Source organism: Penicillium roqueforti (assembly GCF_015533775.1).
Source record: "Penicillium roqueforti strain LCP96 04111 chromosome Unknown scaffold_15, whole genome shotgun sequence".
Lineage (NCBI taxonomy): Eukaryota > Fungi > Ascomycota > Eurotiomycetes > Eurotiales > Aspergillaceae > Penicillium > Penicillium roqueforti.
The window spans coordinates 404,714-423,456 of NW_024067579.1; the positions used below are offsets into that span (position 1 = coordinate 404,714).

At 47.8% G+C, this 18,743-nt stretch overlaps 8 protein-coding genes across 8 annotated transcripts; 2 read left to right on the forward strand and 6 right to left on the reverse strand.

Annotated features, from left to right (window-relative positions):
* Positions 1-454: 454 nt before the first annotated feature.
* LCP9604111_6016 (uncharacterized protein) lies at positions 455-1,123 on the reverse strand (the record flags this gene model as incomplete). The annotated part of the gene is made up of 1 exon (XM_039073891.1): positions 455-1,123. One exon carries the CDS (start codon positions 1,121-1,123, stop codon positions 455-457), a length of 669 nt encoding a protein of 222 aa, XP_038928051.1.
* Positions 1,124-2,650: 1,527 nt separating this feature from the next.
* LCP9604111_6017 (uncharacterized protein) lies at positions 2,651-3,512 on the forward strand (the record flags this gene model as incomplete). The annotated part of the gene is made up of 2 exons (XM_039073892.1): positions 2,651-3,098; positions 3,193-3,512. 2 exons carry the CDS (start codon positions 2,651-2,653, stop codon positions 3,510-3,512), a joined length of 768 nt encoding a protein of 255 aa, XP_038928052.1.
* A 925-nt stretch (positions 3,513-4,437) lies between these two features.
* Positions 4,438-5,247, reverse strand: LCP9604111_6018 (uncharacterized protein; the record flags this gene model as incomplete). The annotated part of the gene is made up of 1 exon (XM_039073893.1): positions 4,438-5,247. The coding sequence occupies one exon, from the start codon at positions 5,245-5,247 to the stop codon at positions 4,438-4,440; it is 810 nt and encodes a 269-aa protein (XP_038928053.1).
* A 339-nt stretch (positions 5,248-5,586) lies between these two features.
* Positions 5,587-7,770, reverse strand: LCP9604111_6019 (Zn(II)2Cys6 transcription factor; the record flags this gene model as incomplete). The annotated part of the gene is made up of 2 exons (XM_039073894.1): positions 5,587-6,667; positions 6,719-7,770. The coding sequence occupies 2 exons, from the start codon at positions 7,768-7,770 to the stop codon at positions 5,587-5,589; spliced, it is 2,133 nt and encodes a 710-aa protein (XP_038928054.1).
* A 285-nt stretch (positions 7,771-8,055) lies between these two features.
* On the forward strand, positions 8,056-9,557 carry LCP9604111_6020 (MCT family MFS transporter; the record flags this gene model as incomplete). Its single annotated transcript, XM_039073896.1, has 5 exons — positions 8,056-8,090; positions 8,153-8,369; positions 8,426-9,202; positions 9,253-9,350; positions 9,404-9,557. 5 exons carry the CDS (start codon positions 8,056-8,058, stop codon positions 9,555-9,557), a joined length of 1,281 nt encoding a protein of 426 aa, XP_038928055.1.
* A 794-nt stretch (positions 9,558-10,351) lies between these two features.
* LCP9604111_6021 (glycoside hydrolase family 32 protein) lies at positions 10,352-12,264 on the reverse strand (the record flags this gene model as incomplete). The annotated part of the gene is made up of 2 exons (XM_039073897.1): positions 10,352-10,469; positions 10,520-12,264. The coding sequence occupies 2 exons, from the start codon at positions 12,262-12,264 to the stop codon at positions 10,352-10,354; spliced, it is 1,863 nt and encodes a 620-aa protein (XP_038928056.1).
* Positions 12,265-13,039: 775 nt separating this feature from the next.
* Positions 13,040-14,785, reverse strand: LCP9604111_6022 (cytochrome P450; the record flags this gene model as incomplete). The annotated part of the gene is made up of 4 exons (XM_039073898.1): positions 13,040-13,212; positions 13,294-13,560; positions 13,621-14,287; positions 14,342-14,785. 4 exons carry the CDS (start codon positions 14,783-14,785, stop codon positions 13,040-13,042), a joined length of 1,551 nt encoding a protein of 516 aa, XP_038928057.1.
* Positions 14,786-14,976: 191 nt separating this feature from the next.
* On the reverse strand, positions 14,977-16,743 carry LCP9604111_6023 (putative serine peptidase, family S28; the record flags this gene model as incomplete). The annotated part of the gene is made up of 3 exons (XM_039073899.1): positions 14,977-16,213; positions 16,264-16,478; positions 16,534-16,743. The coding sequence occupies 3 exons, from the start codon at positions 16,741-16,743 to the stop codon at positions 14,977-14,979; spliced, it is 1,662 nt and encodes a 553-aa protein (XP_038928058.1).
* Positions 16,744-18,743: the final 2,000 nt, after the last annotated feature.

The window sequence follows — 18,743 nt, forward strand, 5'->3', positions numbered from 1 at the left end:
AAAGTTTGACAAAAAAAAAAATAAATTGTTGTTTATCACACACCTCATATTTTTTAAATTTTTTTTTTTTTTTTTATTATTTATATTTTTTTTTTTTTTTTTTTTTTCCCCCCCCCCCCCCCCCCACCTGCCTGATTATGCCTTATTCTGCTTGATTCCTTTCGCAATCTCCTAGTTATATATAAGACAATGCTTTCATTTAACCCCATCTTCGGTAAAGGTCGCAAAGGTCTGCTAGTTCTGTATACATGAGGAGTCTCATTTATAGCACGCGACCATGCATCAATAATTAAATGTAAGAAAGCCTGGATCTGAAGGTTATATTCTGTTAAAACATGCCCTGTAGTAAAAGATATGATCATTTCCACTAAGCACCGAATTATGCCTTGTTGACAAGCACACGTAACATCTTCATTAAGCAGATTTATCGTTATCGTCATCATCATCATCCTTCTCATTCAAACTCCACCGTAAAAGGATCGGTCGATTCTTCAGCAAAGCACAAATAATATTCACGTTGCTCTTCCGAGTTCTCTTCCCATGGGATGAGGAGCTTCCTAAGGCCTGCGTGCACTAGCTTTTGAAAATCTTCGGGGTCCATATACGTCCTTATCAAAATCACTTGATAGTAGCTGACCGGCAGGAGCTCGGCGCAGGCGTCAGAAATTTGCTGGCCAGCCTCCTCAAGCTTTTCAGCCCAGAAGATTGCGTCCTCAAGATCAGATTGTCGCTTGCTGGTCCCGTTTTCGTCTTCCTGCCGAAGATATGAACACCTCACTTTGGCTGCTAGCGCATAATCCGGCTTTAGGAAACGGATGCCCTGGATGGATTCAAAGGCCTCGGCTTGCTTAACCTCGTCATATGAGAACGTTTCGACAACGGTGGTCAGAATATCAATTGGAACCGATTCATGATGTAACTTTCCCTCCACCAACTTGAAGCCGCCGAAATTTTTGAGATCGTGTAGGATTGCTGGATCGCGGATCAGAATGTCGACATCTTGTGTGACTCGGTCGTGGCCTTGCATGTTGGCGGCAGCGCCGCCTACGAGAATAAAGCTTGTGGGAATGACATCACGCAAAGCGTTGACGCACGCAGTAATATTCGCTGAGTCGGTGGCCATAGCAACTGAATATTGATTAGCAGAGGTTCAAGTAGAGAAATCACGCTCCACAGGGCCAAACCTGATATGGCGAAGAAACGGTGTTGCGATAAGAGGACAGAAGAGGATGTTACGCGCCGGGTCTTTATGAAAAAGAGTGCATTCTAAGTAGAGTATTGAAAATGAGGGGGGAAGGAAAGGAAAGGAATAGGAATCAGGACTATTGTGGGCTTTTGTACCTTTGCAAACCAGGGAAATCTCGTATGCTCACTTACGGTTTAGGAAGGAATGACTTCCACCAAGAAGGAAGGAACCAACGAGCCTAGATCGTAACAGAGGGAAGAAGAAGAGGACAGAAGAAGAGGGCAGAAGAAGAAGAGGGAGAAGAAGAAGAGGGAGAAGAGGAAATGCGGGGTGAATACGAGTGACCTCGACGGCCTAAGGCCTCCAGATAATCGTTGCAGAGCAAAGCGACTGATTCCAACTTCTAATGCTACGCAAAGCCCCTCTCTTACTGGCTTATTCTCCCCCTGCCTGTAATCTCAATACTGCTTTTACAATTGGGCATATTCCCTGCCATATGGTAGTATGTAGTAAGGCAGTAGGTACCTTTAATTTGTATGCAAACTACTAATAAAATTAAGTCCCTTTTATCATATCAATATTATTAACTGCTTCATCAACTGCTTTATCGTTAACTACTTTAGCGACTACTTAAGCAACTGCTTGAACAACCGCTAGCACAACCACTTGAGAAACTGCTTGAGAAACTGCTTTATTAGTTAGTTAGTTAGTTAGTACGGTGTAGTTAACTAACTTCTTTAACTACAACATAGTAACTATTGCAGTGGGGTTTCCAGGGCAGGATGACTAAGCGGCTATGTGACATAAAAGCACTCCCGAGGCATAACTAGATAGCAACGCAGACACCTTTCCACTTCCATTCTCAGTAGTCACCCCATGGTATTCTCCTCTCTAGCACCCTACCACTCCCAGTGATGACTCTGCTCTCACACCTCTTCCGCAGGCAGGGCTGTCGGTGCCCCTATCCTAGGGATCCCTCTTCACTATGTAGCACGGAATAAAGTATCGTCTAGCCAGATTAGGCCTAGTCTATATTTATTCTGCCGGTCGGATTATTCTGCCAAAGTTAGCCGATGGGATTTCACCGCATTAATTCCATAGGATAAAACAACAGTCACGTGATATGCACACGAGGTTACGATTTAACTGCTTCGCTTCGCTCCGATATATGCCACATAAAATATTCAACGCCAAAGTAGGTGATTGCATAAGGAGGAACTGGCAACCCGTGGACTAAGCCCAACCCTATTCCAGGATTGGAGTCGGCAATCACGTCATCCGACATGTAACGGTCACATGACCGAAGTGCACCTGTAGATTAGTTGAGATACTCTCAGTCCATCGGTTAGCATCAATCCAACTGTATTTGCTGCATCCTTCCTGCCTCCTCCGCTGGCAAACCCCAACGAGCTCAAAAGCTCTCCACAATCCGGTTTCCAATATATTCCGCACCCGATATGACAAATGGCTGATTACGTCGCCGATCGACCTCTTCAAGAAACCTCCTCATGGCCCCTTTATCACGTATCGGAATCTCTCGAGGAGCACGGAATCAGACACTGTATCACCGGCGATGCTATTATTGGGATTCTCGGCTATCCCTTAGTCATTTGCGAATTTTATCTTGCGGTTGCAGACGAGCAACTTGAAGATGCCCGCTCTGTCGTTCTTCAGCAAGGATTCCAAGCATCCCCAGTCCGCGATATATATGTGGATAAGGATGCTAGGGTTTCCCCTCTAGGCTGGCCAGGATACAGACTAGTGATGCCTTGCGCATCCGTCTTCCCGGGGGTTATGCTTGTTCCCGCGAGCTTCTGGCATATGGATCTCTCAGAATCGAGTCTATCGACGAACACATTCCTACATGATTCTACACGATGCCGATTTCCAAAGCGGCTATTTTATTTGGATGGTAAGCATCATAGCATGATTGCCTCTTTCAACTTTGTCTTGGCTTCAGTCTTTGTTTGTCCTGTTCGTGTACTGATCTTCTCTTAAATTCCTAGCTCTGATCGATGTTATTGTCGAAAACGCATTGAACCCGGGCGGCAACCAACGCATATCGAGGTATTTTAAAATGCAGTATCACTATCTAGTCGGCTGCATCCCTCCGGATATTCTTCTCAGTCTGCCGCCGGAGGACAAATTCTTTGTGGACTTATATGGTAAACCGCTTCCACCAAAAACCCGGAAAAGAGTCTCCTTAAATCGGCAGCGGATTCGACAGGGTCTGATGAATGTTGAAGAAGCATGGAAGTCAATCCCCAAAAAAGCTCTACGGTTTGAAGAGATAGAGATAAACCGTAAAGCTCTGAATTCGCGGTAATTTATGTCTCATTTCCTAATTTAGGGAATTTCAATTTAGCCTATATTTAATTGGCTGTTGTTAATTCCTCTTAGATTAAGAGAATAACTAGAGATGTGGGCTTCTTTCTATATAGCCTGATTGTCCCTTTGCCCTTTCTTAGTCTTTTATTGCCTTATGAATATAGCATATCTCTTAAGATTGCTAGCACCGAATCGCCCAACATGCCTTCTAGTGTCAAGGGTGGTAACTAGGAGCCCGGTGCGCCACAGACACCGCGCCCTACTCAGGATGACCTCACAATCGCCAGCAGGATATTACCCCAGATGACGGGACCCAGTAAGTACTCCTTCCAGATACATTTAGTTCAATGACTAATGATAACCCAAGCTGCCCGCCAGAGGAACCCGGCCAACACAATGTTGGAGCCCCCTGAAAATCCCTGTTGAGCAGGCCGACGGTGCAGATCTTGGTCACTAATATACGGGCAATTATAGATCTACCTCTCCCAGCAAGTGTATTACTTGTAAAAATAGCTAGGCTGCAAGTCAGCAATATGAGGTGTTTATCCACTGACCATTTGCTGCTAGTAACGTGGGGCGGATGGAACTCAGCTCTCTTATAAGTGAAGGTTCGTGTACTCAATAGTATATTCTTTGTTCTCACCACACTTTCTAGACAAACCAGTACGCACTATGAATCCGAGCCCCTAAAAGCATTTCAGAAAGCAAGAAATCTCAAACTCTGTTCAAATCGTGTATGGGATCGACCGCGCCGAGTACGGACACGGTGCCGCGTTCTATGAGCCCTTCGCTATTTTCTACCCAAATTTGTCGTTCAAATGTTTTGCTGCCCATCCGACACCATCTCGCCCTTCATGCTACTGGCAAATTTCTCAATGCACTCATCAAGACTAGGACCACCCCCAAAACTGTCAGAGTCCCTCTTAGCAGCAACTGCTTCCTTCCAGAGACCGTTCATCCTCTCCCCACCCAAGTGCATCAGCTAATTGACGAACACCGTCGTCGCAACTCCCGAGGATGCACACATCCTCGTTTCGATCACCTAGATCTCCTGCTTTTTCATTGTTGATCAAAACCCGAGGAACCCCCTCTTCCACTTTCGTTGGCAGAGTAGAGCAAGGTGGTACACGTAAACTAGTTCCCATAACAAGCATCAAGTCCGCCTCGCGGACCTTTCTCTCCTCCTCCTCAAACCCAGTCAAATATTGCCCAAAGAATACAATATCTGGCTGAACCGGACCGTTACACCTATAACAACGGGGTATTTCACCAGCGAGAATCGCTTTGTCCACGAGATCGTCGAAATATGGTGGCTTCTTGCACCTAATGCAATGTTGACTCTTCCAGTTTCCATGAGCCCAGTAAATCTTGTGAGGAACCCCTGCATCTTCCTCAAGCTCATCGAAATTCTGAGTGATAACAAGATGAAGCAGATTCTTTCTCGCTAGCAGTGCCAGGAACACATGGCTGACAGTCGGTTTGAAATTTCCCGGGTGAAGTGCCCGGGCCAATGTGTAGAATAGCTGAGGCTTTGCCCAGAGATACCGAGCATCAAATATCGCCTCTTTGCAAGGGAGTTGCAGTGGAGCGAGCTTATCATAAAGGCCTGTGTTTGGAGTTCTGAAATCTGGGATCCCGGCGCTGGTACTGATACCAGCGCCAACCAAGACGACAATCTGTGTGGCTTTTCCAGTCTGGATAAGGTCGACGATTGATTGAATGTCAGGTTTCATACTGGCCTCTGTATGATGGGTGGTTTCGTCAGACATATCTTCGAGTTTGGCTATTTTTGTGGATGATGGTTGGAAGTAAATGAGTGTTTTGGTTTTGGAGCGTCAAAGAAGCATCAAAGCAGATGGCTTTGGATGGAAAAGAAAGCTATGGGTTTTATTGTGTTAGCTGGCTAGGAGAGAGAGAAGAAGGAAGATCAAACAAGGTAGAAATAGGGAGCAGGTGCTACCAATCTAGGGCAGAAACGGTCTGGGCAGGTTTCTATCTGCAGTAGGCTTCTGTAAATCATACATGTCATGTGTTCATTATCCAATCAGCCTGATGGAAGAGATTATCTCTTATTATTCACTAGGCAAAGTAACATTTGTCAACTCAGTGAGCAAGTCTGTCCAGTCTGGTGCATTGAGCTCAACATTAGCGCTGCTCTCTAGCATCTCCGTCCATATGTCTTCGAGAGGCAACGGACTAAGCAATGCATCTTGTGAAGGGTACATTGTCGATTGAACGTTGGGTATTTCTGGAGGGAATGTGATGCTCTTGGAACCCAATGAAACAGGCGTGGGGATATCCGGCTGCGAGGCGTTGGCTGTTGTGAGATTTGGATTCGAAGATGCAGAAAGCTCCTGTAAGTCGCGAGAGCTTACTCTTCTTTCGTGTTTCCAATGCCTCCGCAAGATCTCCATCATGGCTTTGATTCCTTCACGTGCCATTGGAGAGTATTGTTGTGCCCGACTGAGCATTCGACAAGCGTCGAGTACCTCCTCTTTTCGTTTCTCTGCCAGAATATCATCCCAGTTGAAACAAACATCTATCAGAAGAATGGCAGCTGCCATAAAAACGTGGTGCATGACTGCCCATATAATCGAGCTGTGCGGTGTGAACACAGGCTCTTCCTCATCCATAATGCGTTTCAGTTCGAGCACCTTGCGCGCAGACTGAAGCGATACGATATGCGAATAGGAATATTTGGAGTCCTTTGCTCCACGCACAAAGTAGTGGCGATGCAAGCGGCAGAGCCGCGAATGATAGCCCTGTTGTACCAGCGCTCGCTGCCATGCAAGAGTTGGTCGTTCACGATAGACCACCGAAAATTCACGTTGGGATGCTTGATCATAGCGAAAGAAGCCGGGAATCTCAGCGCGTACCTTGTGAAGCTTTTGATCTAGCTCAAGTATCTTCTCGTAGGGTGCCTCTTGCCCATGGAAATGGTAGTATGACGTTTCATCCACTATTTGACGACACACAACAGCCAACTTCAATCGACATAGACTGTATGACATTGCGGTCGGAGTAGATAGAGGAACACCGTGTTCGCTATGGTTGATTTCCTCATCCTCAATATTGAGAGGCTCATTTACAACCATATGCTTAGGTTGGATCGAGTACGTCCACTCTTGGGGTCCACTCAAAAAGCCTATTAACCTTCAGATATCATCAGTCATAGTACCGGCAAGGTCTTTGTTAAGAACGTACCAGTCGTATGTTGCCAAGTCCCACCACAGCCGTCGTTTGAGTTCAACATTCGTTTTATCAAATCCATTTGCTAAGCGTTCGGTAATAACCCGAGGACAGTCCACAATATGAAGCCCCATACTAGTGGCTTGACTCACAAATGACCTATGCACAAATAACGGGCTGACGGAGGAGGGCAAGTTCATGTTGGACAGATGATGGCCAATGATCATAGTCGCTTGCAGTCCTTCGAGGCTGGGATAAGGGATATAATTGCTCTGGATCAATGCAGCGCCTGCCAAAAATGTACTGTCCTGACTGAATTGTTCTGCGTGCTCGGATGACTCTATCAGGAGTTGGTAATACAGGGCAGCAGCAGTGATACTGAACAGTAGAGCAGTGTGCGCCAAGTTGATAGACTCATTTCGCTCAACACGCTCGTAAATCGTCTCAATTTGTCGTTCCACGCGACTGGGGATGATGACATGATACTGGAAGTCAAGGTATTTACAATAATACCGAAATAGACTCAGCGCTTCTGCCAGTGGTGGCAAATACGACTGCAGATGAATTGTCGCCGGATTCTCGCGAGAGGCGAGTCGTTCACACATCGGAGGCAATCGATCACCAGGTGTGCTGTTTTGCTGGGAAGGCGAGCGTTCGGGTTCCCGCTGGGAGATCTCCGCCCTCAGTGTAGCAGGGACTGCACTAGGGATACGGTGTCCCATAACAATTGTCTCAAGCCAATCGGCTGTCAAAAGGGGCTCATTTCCATTGCGACTTTGTGTCTCCGTGTCCTGTCGTGGAGTCCACTGCAAGGTCCGAGGTGGCTCAGATACGCGATCGTCCAACATGGGCCTCCGATCTGTTTGGCTCATGGGTCGCACAGGGGTTGTCCCCGAGGCGTAGCTGCCATAGCTGCACTCCAGTTTACGCGAAGAACAGCTACTACAGGGAAGCTCTCTGTCGCACTTCAGCTTCTTCTTTCGACAGGACTCGCAGGAAACGGGGTCTTGTCGAGACTGTCTTTTCGGGCCTGGGGTGACGACTCCAGAAACTTGTCTTCGTTTCATGTTTTCAATCTCCCCGAAAACAGTTTAATAATAGTGACCCAGCGAAAGCAAAGAAACAGCGCGTTTTTCGCATAGGAGACAGCTTGAAGTGTTGGCCCGGAGACTCCGCGGATTCTCCGAGACGCTAAACCATATCTGTCAATTCTTCCTCCGGGGCATCTAGACAGTAGCCCGGAGACTCCGAGAGTGATTTTCAGATGTAATTAAGGAGTCAGATTTCTTATAAAGGTCATGGTATTCCGTAGTCATCTTGCTTTTAACTAGAGCCATTTCATTTCTGCCAAAATGTCACCAAAGGATAGTCCTCCAACTGAATACACGTAAGTGAAATATACTTCAAGCTACAAGATATGTAGCCGACCAGTGCACTAACCTCTTCTAGGCCCCGAGCATGGCTAGTTATATTAGGCGCCTTCACTTGTACCTTTTGCACCGTGGGGTTTATGAACTCGTTCGGTATCTTCCAAGAGTACTACACAAAAAACCAGCTATCCTCAACCTCGACATCTACCATCGCATGGATCGGAGCTGTGTCAATATTCTTTTTGTTTGCTATATCTGTCGTGGCGGGAGCAATGCTTGATATCTTTGGACCAACGGTAAGCATACTCTTCCTGAATCGTCGAGAAATAAAACTCATACTTCCTTTGAACAGTTCATGGTATATGTTGGTTCATTCGGGTGTGTTTTTGCAATTATGATGACTTCACTATGCCAGGAGTTCTATCAATTCCTCCTCGCTCAGGGTATTCTGTTAGGTGTCTCCATGGCTATGGTGACATGGCCGATGCTCGCACTGGTCGGACAATATATAAAAGTGAAGCGTGCTGCCGCGATGGGGATTGTGCTTGCGGGTTCATCGCTCGGCGGAGTTATCTGGCCCGTTGCAATCGACAGACTGATCAATAAGCCCAAGATTGGGTTTCCCTGGACCATGCGAATCGTCGGATTTATCATGATTCCTTGCTTTATCTTCTCTTGTGCAGTCGCCAAATCTCCGAATACGCCTGCAATCAATTTGGAGAGTCGTGATTCAAACCAGAAAAGTGACGAAGATACCGCGGAGCAAAAGGATAAGCCGCAGAGTCACAAGGCAGAAGCGATGGCCCTTTTTCGAAAACCGTCGCTGCAGCTACTGTGCCTCGCCATGTTCATTACATACTTTGGCATGTTCTCGCCGTTTTTCTACACGACTTCCTACGCGGTTGAGAAAGGATTCTCGACATCTCTGGCATTCTATACTGTTTCCATTGTGAATGGGGCTTCATTCTTCGGTCGAGTCCTCCCTGGCATCGTTGCCGACAAGTACGGAAAATTCAACTGTTGCATCATAGCAACTATATCCGCAGGGGTTGTTGCATTGTGCTGGACTAAAGTCACATCTGTGGCCGGTCTGGTAATTTGGTCCGCTGCCTATGGCTTTGCGTCTGGAGTGAGTTATCCTCGAATGGTATAAACTTCGAATGCTGACTAGATTTGTAGGGCATTTTATCCCTCCAGCAAGCTTGTGCCGCCCAGGTTGCTACTTCTACCACTCTTGGCTTGGCAATTGGGACTGTGTCGGGTGCCACAGCTCTATCGTATGACCCCCATATCTTGAAATGATAATGTAGTATGCTGACTGGAACTGCAGCGCTATGGCAAATGTGCCCATCAGTGGTGCTCTGCTCGAGAAGTACGGGTACCTTTCCCTGTCAATATTTTCAGGGGTATCCTTGCTACTAGGTGGCTTGCTTTTGATTGCTGCACGTCTAGTACAGAACAGAGAGCTTCGAGCTATCGTGTAATGCTTGGCCATTGGGTTGAATTTGAAAAAGTGAGAGGTGAAGCTGATAGAAGATGGGAAGATCGATCAAAGTCCAAAGACGATTGATGGATACTGATAGAAGAGGATTTGACGGAAAATCGTGCAGCATATTTTCCACTAGACTATAACAAAAACCAATGTTCCTGTTTAAGGCTTAAATGAGCCATAACTATCACATTCTGATAAGATTTATCGAAAAACAAAAAACAAAAAAGAATGGTCCCAGAGGGGGTCGAACCCTCGACATCTGCGTTATTAGCACAGCGCTCTAACCAACTGAGCTATGGAACCGCTTGATGTATGTAGCATCAATTTGTGGTTATATAAAGTGAGTAGGACGGTAGAGCAGGGACAAGGCCACTTATAGAAAGAGTACCTACAGTTCGTATGTATGTAAACTCTTAGCAGAATTAAGTCACTCCTTCCCTATCTTGTACCAACTGTCACAGAGATATGGCAGAATTCTGAGTGGTACCAAATTAGAAAGGCGGTACAGGCAGGGATGTGCAAGTAACAACTCCCTAAATATATATTCCGTACAGATACCAGAAGTATGTTCCAAAATTTGCAAGAAGTTCCAATATTTCAAATAATTATGACGCTCGGGACAATACTATCCCGAACGATGAAACGGACCGACGACCTGCGTCAATATACTAGACTAGGCTAACATCTGGGGTCGAATATTCCCGTGTATGTACGCATACATAGATTGTCCTACCTCCTGTAAGAACCAAGAGTCTCGCCGAGGCTATTGGATAACGGCGATTTCGTTCACTTCCTTTGTGGCCAGGCATCATACAGTCCTTCAAAGACCGTCACATCTTCGAATGTCGCTTCTCCCACGCCGTTATGGAAGAAGTTAATTTTAGTCGAGTTGGCGTACCAAGACCTTCATGCGGTTAGTTTTTGACCAATCTTCCATAAACAAGAGAGACTTACCGAGCCCAAGTGCCTAGAGCAAAGCGTCCATTGGCATATACTTCCAGTACACTATTATCCACCACGATAGTGAGCTCCAAAGTTTCAACCTGTTCTTTTCCATTTCGCAACACGTCGAAGAGGCGCAGACGTCCCGCCTCGTTATCACTGAGGATCCCAGCAGTTGTTCTCGCCGCAGCACTCGTGTTGCTGCGGTCGACGATGATGGACTCGTTGGAGAATTGGTAGTAGATAGTTGTAGACTCAAGACTAGAGGATAAAACCTGGAAACCAGCCTGGATGCCAGAGTCACGGGCAGAGGTCGGGAAAGATATATTTGCTGTCAGCACGAAGAACTTGCTTGAGGGTGAGGTATTGAAGGGCACTGCTCCAGCATTCGACAACGTTTTACCAGACTCGACAAAAGATGAGCCGGATGTGAGAGCGCTGTAAGTCTCCCTGGAAATTGAGATTCCCATTGTTTCAAGGTCGATCTGACCAGAGTCTTCGCGGGCCACGCGCCACGATGTCAAGGACTCACGCGAAAGTTCGTTATCCACCACGTTAGAGATAGTGCGGACATTCAGCTCTCGCGGCAGTAAGAGGGCCCCGGTCCAGTTTTGTTGAGCGGTAGGGAATCCTTTCACTTGCTCGAATAGATCTCCAGTGAGCCAGACATAGGAAATGAACCGATCGGGGGCACCGCTCTTTGTGGATGCCTGAGAGCTGGCCGGCAAGATCTTGCCTGCAGCAGCATATGCCGACACGCCCCAGTCAAGCACACCCGCCATGGTTGGCTTGAAAGTGACAGAGCCGTCATTTGTGACATTGCCGGTCACCCACAGCATATCGCGAATAGAGGAGACTTGAGGAACGATGGGAAGTCCCGAACCCTCAGCACCGAGGGTTATGAATATCTCGCCGTCTTCACTATACCCCTCTGCATTCAGACTAAAGACGTTGCCAACCTCAAAGTTGAAGCCCCAACCCCCGGCCCAGTCACCCTTTCCCCAAGTGGTATTAAGGGGCTCCTTCCACCATTGCCCGAGATATTCCCAATATTGAAAATCTGCGTCGTTCTGACGGTAGAGGAACTGACAAGGTCCGACACCGTGGACACCGCCAGATATGGCGACATACCATGTTCCTTGGGTACTATTGACAGATTTGTCCAGAATTGGGCTTTGGAAAACGTAGGGGTCACGGAAAGCGGTGACATTGAGAGCAAACGGAGGCGTAGGGATCACGGGCCCTTGGTTGAGCTTGGTGAAGTTGTGACCACCGTCATAGGAAACGGCCAAGGATTGTGTCTCGCTTCCCCGGGTGTAGGGGATGGACCAGTGGATTGGGAGGTATGATACAGAGGTATACAGAAGAGTTGGCATGCCGTCTATACCGCTTGGAATGACCGAGCCATCGAAGACAGAAAGAGGGTCGTTCTTTCCTCCTGCAACAATTGACGGGGCTCCATCGGGATTGAGGTCTTTATAGGTAACGAGATCGTCGGTTGTCGCTCCCGAAATCCCACTGTAAAGCCAACCCACGTGGAAGAGACCAGTCTTGGGATCGGTATAGTGCCCGCACGGGTCGCCTATGTTCCCAGATGGAGGGAGAAGATGGGCTCTGGGTCTCCATGTCTTGAAAAGAGATGCGTTTGCCAGGGTAGAAAGGTTTGGCGGAGCCGAGTTATAGTCAATCGGGGTATGGAAATCAACAGCCAATGCCCGGTTTGCTAAACCCACGGTGATTGCATTTGATAGCTTCATAGTGTAGATCTTGGGTAGCTGTTGAACTTCCGGATATACACACCTTTATATGTCTAATCTTGCCATGATAAATTGACCGAGGTGGGATGAAGACAGGAGCCAATAGAAATAGGATCTCCTTCAATATGGATCTTCTTGTGACGTTCATTTCCTCTTTGGATGGAGTCGGCAGTTTCCGCAAGTCAACGGTAAAACCGCGGGGAAACCCCGGATGACAATTTCCCCGATGCAAAAAAACACAGGGTCTATGATTTTAGTTCTAGGGAATAGACAAAGGCAATAGCCATGGCCGGGTGCTCCCAGGTGAAGTATTGTCGGGAATCCCTGTCGTACCCAAATTGGTTGACGGAAGGCCGCTTGAGAATCGTTCGATGCCTGATGTGTGCCGGTCTGGTGAATGACCAGAGCTTGTGGATTCTCACTTGCAATGGGTTCGGTGGTTGGAAAACTGGGAGGATCTACAATGCCTCGGCAGGCGTGGCGTATCAATCACGACGTAATATGGAGATTTTCCCCTTCAACCCTTGCATCAAGAAAGAAGGGTCCACGAGGATCGCCGAATGAATAAGAGCGCCCCGCTCACTCACACTAAGGGCTTACGGCAAATTGTGAACATATTTGCGAGCCTGGAAGAGACTCGAAATTTCAGGTAGATGAAAGTAGAGCCAAAGCTTGGACACGACTCACAGCTAAGCATAACCTCAAGCCATGAAAGACTGGTATCATTTTGTTGAAAGATCCGTATATACATTCAATCATAAGAAAAACCAAGAACCTAGATCTTCTCCGAAGAGTACAAACGAACAGGCACGCCATAATCATGCGACATCGTAAGATTAGATAGTTTGACAGGCTCCTGTCGAGGATGGGGGTCCGCGTTTTCGAGGGTATCGAAGTGCTGCATCAAACGAACGACGGTATAGCTTGCCTCAGTGAGAGCGTATTGTTCTGAAAGATTGATTGTTAGCCACTCATTCAAAGCCATCTTCGATTTTGTTTCTCCGGGGAAAGAGAACATGCACAACTTACGACCAAGGCAGATACGCGGCCCACCATTGAAAGGCAGGTATTCCCAGCCATGCTTAGCATTTTCTTCCCATCGCTCGGGCCGGAAGGAGGCCGCATCCTTACCCCATAGATCCGTCCGACGGTGCATAGCGTAGACACTGTAGGCAACCATCGTGCCCTTCTTGATATAAACCGGGGATTGGTGGTCCGTACCACCGCCGACCGGTAGGGAGGTGTCTTTTGTCGCAATGCGGAAGTTGAGAGGCACAGGAGGCTGGAGACGAAGGACTGGGTTGGAGTTAGTCGGATATCCATTGATAGTACACAGCATATACTGCATCAACTCACCTTCATTCAACACATATCGCAGATAAGGAATATCCTTCAGCTTCGTCTGAGTCATTTCCGACCGTGGATTCTTTGCGTCTCCGAAAATGTCCACGATCTCATGACGCAGCCGGTTCCACACATTGGTGTGACGGGAAAGATAGAAGAAGGTCGAGCTCAGCAGACTAGCTGTAGTATCGCGACCAGCCAATAGAATATTGAGCATGTTATCGCGTAGAATTTTAGGGTCATCCGTCTCAGCGACCAATGCTTCGAGGAAGATATACCGACCGTCAGCATTTCCCTTTTCTGAGTTCCGTTTCGACTCTAGAGCGAGATTAACATAGTGATCGACAACTTCGTGCACCTGGCGATTTGCCTCGCGGAATTCCTTGGGATTAACAACCCAATAAATTCCCTGGGCGCGACTCCGCGCAGCGAGATAATCCTGCGCGGTCCCGAAGGCGTTGGCGAAACCCTGCGCGCTACCGACGGCGCATTTTTCCAGCACGCCTGTCTTCCCAGAAGGGGGGAGCATGCACCCCACGGATTCCCCGAACAGGAAGTGCGTTGCCGAGTCCAGGGTCAGCAGGAAAAACAAACGCTGGATGTCGAAACTGCTTCTATCCTTGGGGATCAGGTCGATCAGGTTGGAGATGTGGTCGTCCAACATGGAAAGATCGGCGACCTGTCACCTCGGTCAATCACATGTGCATAAATTCTCCGACAAAGTTTTAGTTACCTGGTCCCTGGTGAACTGCGGGCGCAACAATCCCCGCGCATGCGACCACCCGGCACCATCGAGGGTGAAGATGCCATCGCCTAGCAGTGGGTAGAATTGTTGATGTCTTGTTCCGAGAGAGAAATCTTTGAATTGGGTCGCGAGAATTGCTTTGACATTTTCAGGCTCGATGGTGGTCATGATATTCTGAGACAGGAATGTCTGTCTGTAGGTATTTCCATAGACAGCATATTCGTCACAGAGATACTCGATCCAGCGCTTCTCACGAACAGCCTTACTCAACCGAAGAAAGTCCGGAATACCGAAGAAAGTCGAAGAGCCCGAACGAGCAGGCTTGCAATGCAGAGCCCTGGATTGTTTACGGTGATGACGTAGCTGTACGAAGTAGCGCACAACCAAGAAGGCAGAAAGCACGGCAACCAGGGCAAATGTAGGGAATAGCATTTCGTTAACGTATATGAATTGGAAGAAACAGCAGTCAAATATGTGAATGGAAATCTAACTCTTATGATATGTCCATGGCCTCCCACGTGAAAAAAGCGGAGATCGCAAGCTGATTCAAAACGGGAATAGTGTCGAATGGGGAGAGACCGTCGCTTGAACCTTCCAGGGTTTAGCAATTACCAAGCCTTGGCCTAGAAGCATCCGAGCCATTCTTTCAACGCCGTGCGGAAGTATCCTCGGGAAATCGCCCCTGGCACAAATGTCGTGCGGAAATCAAAGCAGTGTTCCGCATTCTGCATGATGTAACCAAAGACCGTATTTTCCGCCGTCTCAACATTGCACTTGGGGATTTCGGTCGTGAGAGACACTCCTTGCGGGGCTAACCGAGTGCCGGCCGCGAGGGGCGACAAAGTGCGCCACGGATCAAACTGGCCGCCGCTCCAGTAAACGTTGGACGGACGAATGGTCCATCCGCCAGTTTCCGTGTTGATAGCGTCGACCTGCGGGTGTTTAGGGAACAGACCCTTTTTGACAGCCTCCGGGAATGATCGTTCGCAGTATTCCTGCGCATAATCGAGGGTCTGGTATCTGGACAGCAACGAGTGAGGCCCGAAGTTGTCGGTCTGGAAGAATCCCCATTCGGTGCAGTACTGCCATGTCCAGCTGATGGTGTCTGGGTCGGTGGATGGTGCGCCAAGATCGCATACGAGCGGATCGCTGGCTTCAAGCTTCCTGCAGTTGGTATTCAAATTCATGTTGACCAACTGCGTGAAAGGCGGCCATGACGCATATCGCTCCGCGGCGTACTTCTTCCCCCGGCTGGGAGCGAATCCATGCGGGGGCGCCGCTGCGCTAGTCTTCGGGTCGGTCTCCATGTGCTCGCAGAATGACCCCAGACTGCCCAAACCACCTTCCATGCCATAAGACTGGTAATAGTAGTAGATGATCGTGAGCGCGGCGGTGAAATCGCCGTTGCTGTTTTTTTCGGCGCCTTCACCGAAGAATTTTCGCTTGATGGCCGCCGCGGACGATTTGCTCTTCGATAGTTCCTCGTCGATGTATTCAAGTGCAGCCTTGATGTCGCTGGTGCAGTTAGAGTGTCCATATGCGACCATGCCGTCATACACCTGGTCGAAATAGACGCTCATGTCGATCCGCGCTTCCACGGGCGCGGAGGAAGCGTAGGAAGCATAAATTGTATCGGGGTACAAATGACGGGTGAACGCAGCTCGCATGCCAGAGTACGAGCCTCCAACCATGACCCATGGTGTTGCGCTTGGAGTTAGGTTCACATCGCTGTAATTTTCGCGAGTGAAGTTGGCGGCAAAGAATGGGATGTCTGCAAGAGCCTGTTTATTGTTGAGGTACTGGAGATGCTCAGGCCTCATGTTCCGGCTGACGTTGTAGGGAAGAGAATCCCCATAGTATCTACTTGGTGTTAATTGAGTCCGAGCTTTCACTGGGGAGAGGATACAAACCGGTGTTCCCAGACAATACCGATTCCACCGAAATCCCTGACCAACTGATAGAAGAACGTGGTCGAATTGCCCAGAAAGGTTTGAGCCGAGGATTCGGCATTTCCTTCACCAACATCATATATGAAGACCGGTCCTCCTGCCTGGTAATGCTCTTCGGATACCCAATAGCGGTTCTGGTAATCACCAACCGAAGAGTTACTGTGATCAATCGGGAGCTACACATCGTCAGCATTCATCTCCGTCTTCAAGAAATTGGAAAGTCTCACATACCGAAACATATTCTGCCTCAACAACCACATCAAGCTGGGCATTTGAAACAGCATACACCGAGGTCTTCTGACTGAGTAGGATATCCGGATAGACCCCCAGCTCAGCGGAAAGCTTCAGATCGCGCTTGAATGACGATGTGACAATTCCTGCAGCTGTACCAGACAGCGCAGCCAGGACTGCAGTCCCCCGAACGATAGTTGAAAAATGCATATTGACTGACAGTGCCTTTTGAGTCTCTCAAAAACTCAAGGACACACGGATAGAGAATAGCTTTCGACTATCTCGGGTCCCTTACAGAATATATATGCATTATGGAGATAGGCTACAAGCGCGGAAATGACAAGGCGAATCAGAGGACATTATATGAGAACAATATGATAAGAACAATATGGTTGCGTTTGTCGCAAGGCCGCAGTCATCTGGAAAAGGTGGATTGCGCATTCGGGGCACCCGATAGGATCAGCGACGAGTGGACACCATCAGGCACACCCGAGACATGGCCATCGCGTGCGGCCAGTAGCTGCGTCTGTATGACCCGGGGCGAGAGGTCACGGAGTCTAATTTCTGGGGAGTTTGAGTTGGATGTAACCTACTTAGCACGGCATAAGGTGTATGTCTCGAATTAATTAGCCATTTCCCCCAATTACCCCTCGTTTTGATTACTATCAGCACTTGGCAACGCTGTGATAACTGTGCATTGCATTAGTGATGTAGTACCTCCCTGCTAGCTCATGTTGACTATCACTTCCCGATTCGGCAGAATGCGATCGTCGACAGATTCAGCGAAGAACTCCTGAGACCCGTGGTGTTTATCGAATTCGATTAATTAACTTTCTAGTCTTAGACCGAGCAACAAACTTCCGCATCTGGGTTTATCTAAAAACAAGCACCACGCGACGTCCAAACCCCCGTCACTGGGGGTGGATCCCGAAACCAGGTCTGAAATCGGGGTCGATCATTGGCCATGGGACTCCGAACAGGTCAACCGGACTCCGAACAATATCCCGACCTTAGTATTGTTGTGTGTGATTGTTTAATTAGCATCGCCGTCTCTCTACCGATTCAATTCATGATATTGTCTTGTCTCGGCATCTTCCTAGAAGCACGTCTGGAAACGGTGGTTGTGGAATGTTGATCTGGAATGTCTGCGCCAGTTGGAAAAGCCAATTTTGCGCTCGACGTAGAAACAAACATAGTTCACTGTGGCTTGGATTGACATGGAAGGATTATTCCACATGCTTTTCTTCTTCACGGGACTCCGGGACCAGGCCCGTCCCTCTACTACGGCTAGAGTATATTATACATCAATATCACATCAATCGAAAGGTTATACACGGAAAGTCTTACGGTTTATGCTTTTTGCCGTTCATAGAGAAGACATCTAGAAAGACTACAAAAAATACATGAAGTTTAGGCATACTCTTGTCTATACTAATTAAGACTAGCGGTGAGCCAGTTCAAGATCTACTACAGTAAAATATGATATAGCACACTGGCCAGACTAGTCATAATGTGATACAAAGGTCTCCTCGGATATACGAAGGAAGCAAGAGGAGGCATCATGGATGTTGTTATTGTATGGTGAATCCTGGTGATTATGCGGGGTAGAACTACGAGGTTATAGACCTACAGGTACTAAAATATACAAGCTCATCTAGTTAATAACCTAGTTAGTAACCTCTAATTTGTAATCATGTAAACCCCGATATTCGAAGAATATTTGTTCCGAATCAGAGTCTAACACATGCTTCTACTAACTCTGTGTAAGGTGGCACAATTCCACCCATAGGCAAGAAAGGCAAACATACATCGTTACTCTGTACCAGACTTTTAATTGATCATTCGCAGGATAATTATTTGAAATCAAGCTACACTTAGAGTACACTGTGGCAAGAGAAAGAAAAGAATACACCTGTGTGTCCCAAAAAGGAAAGTCTGACGAGGCCTCGGCACGCCTTCCACCTTTATCAAGCCCCTCATCCCATCGCTTTCTCCAGGCTGCTCGGCTATGGAAATCGGACTCGGCCCGATTTGCGACTATGGCCTGCAGAGTGTGACGATTTGTAATAATGGAGTATGTCATCTTTGTTACATGAAGAGCAAGTGACCTCCACGGGCACTCCGGCCCAGTTTCCAACTCTGACACCTACCAGCATATAAAGCCACGGCGTCCCTTCCCTCACGAAAGCCACTTCTTGAATAACCACCCT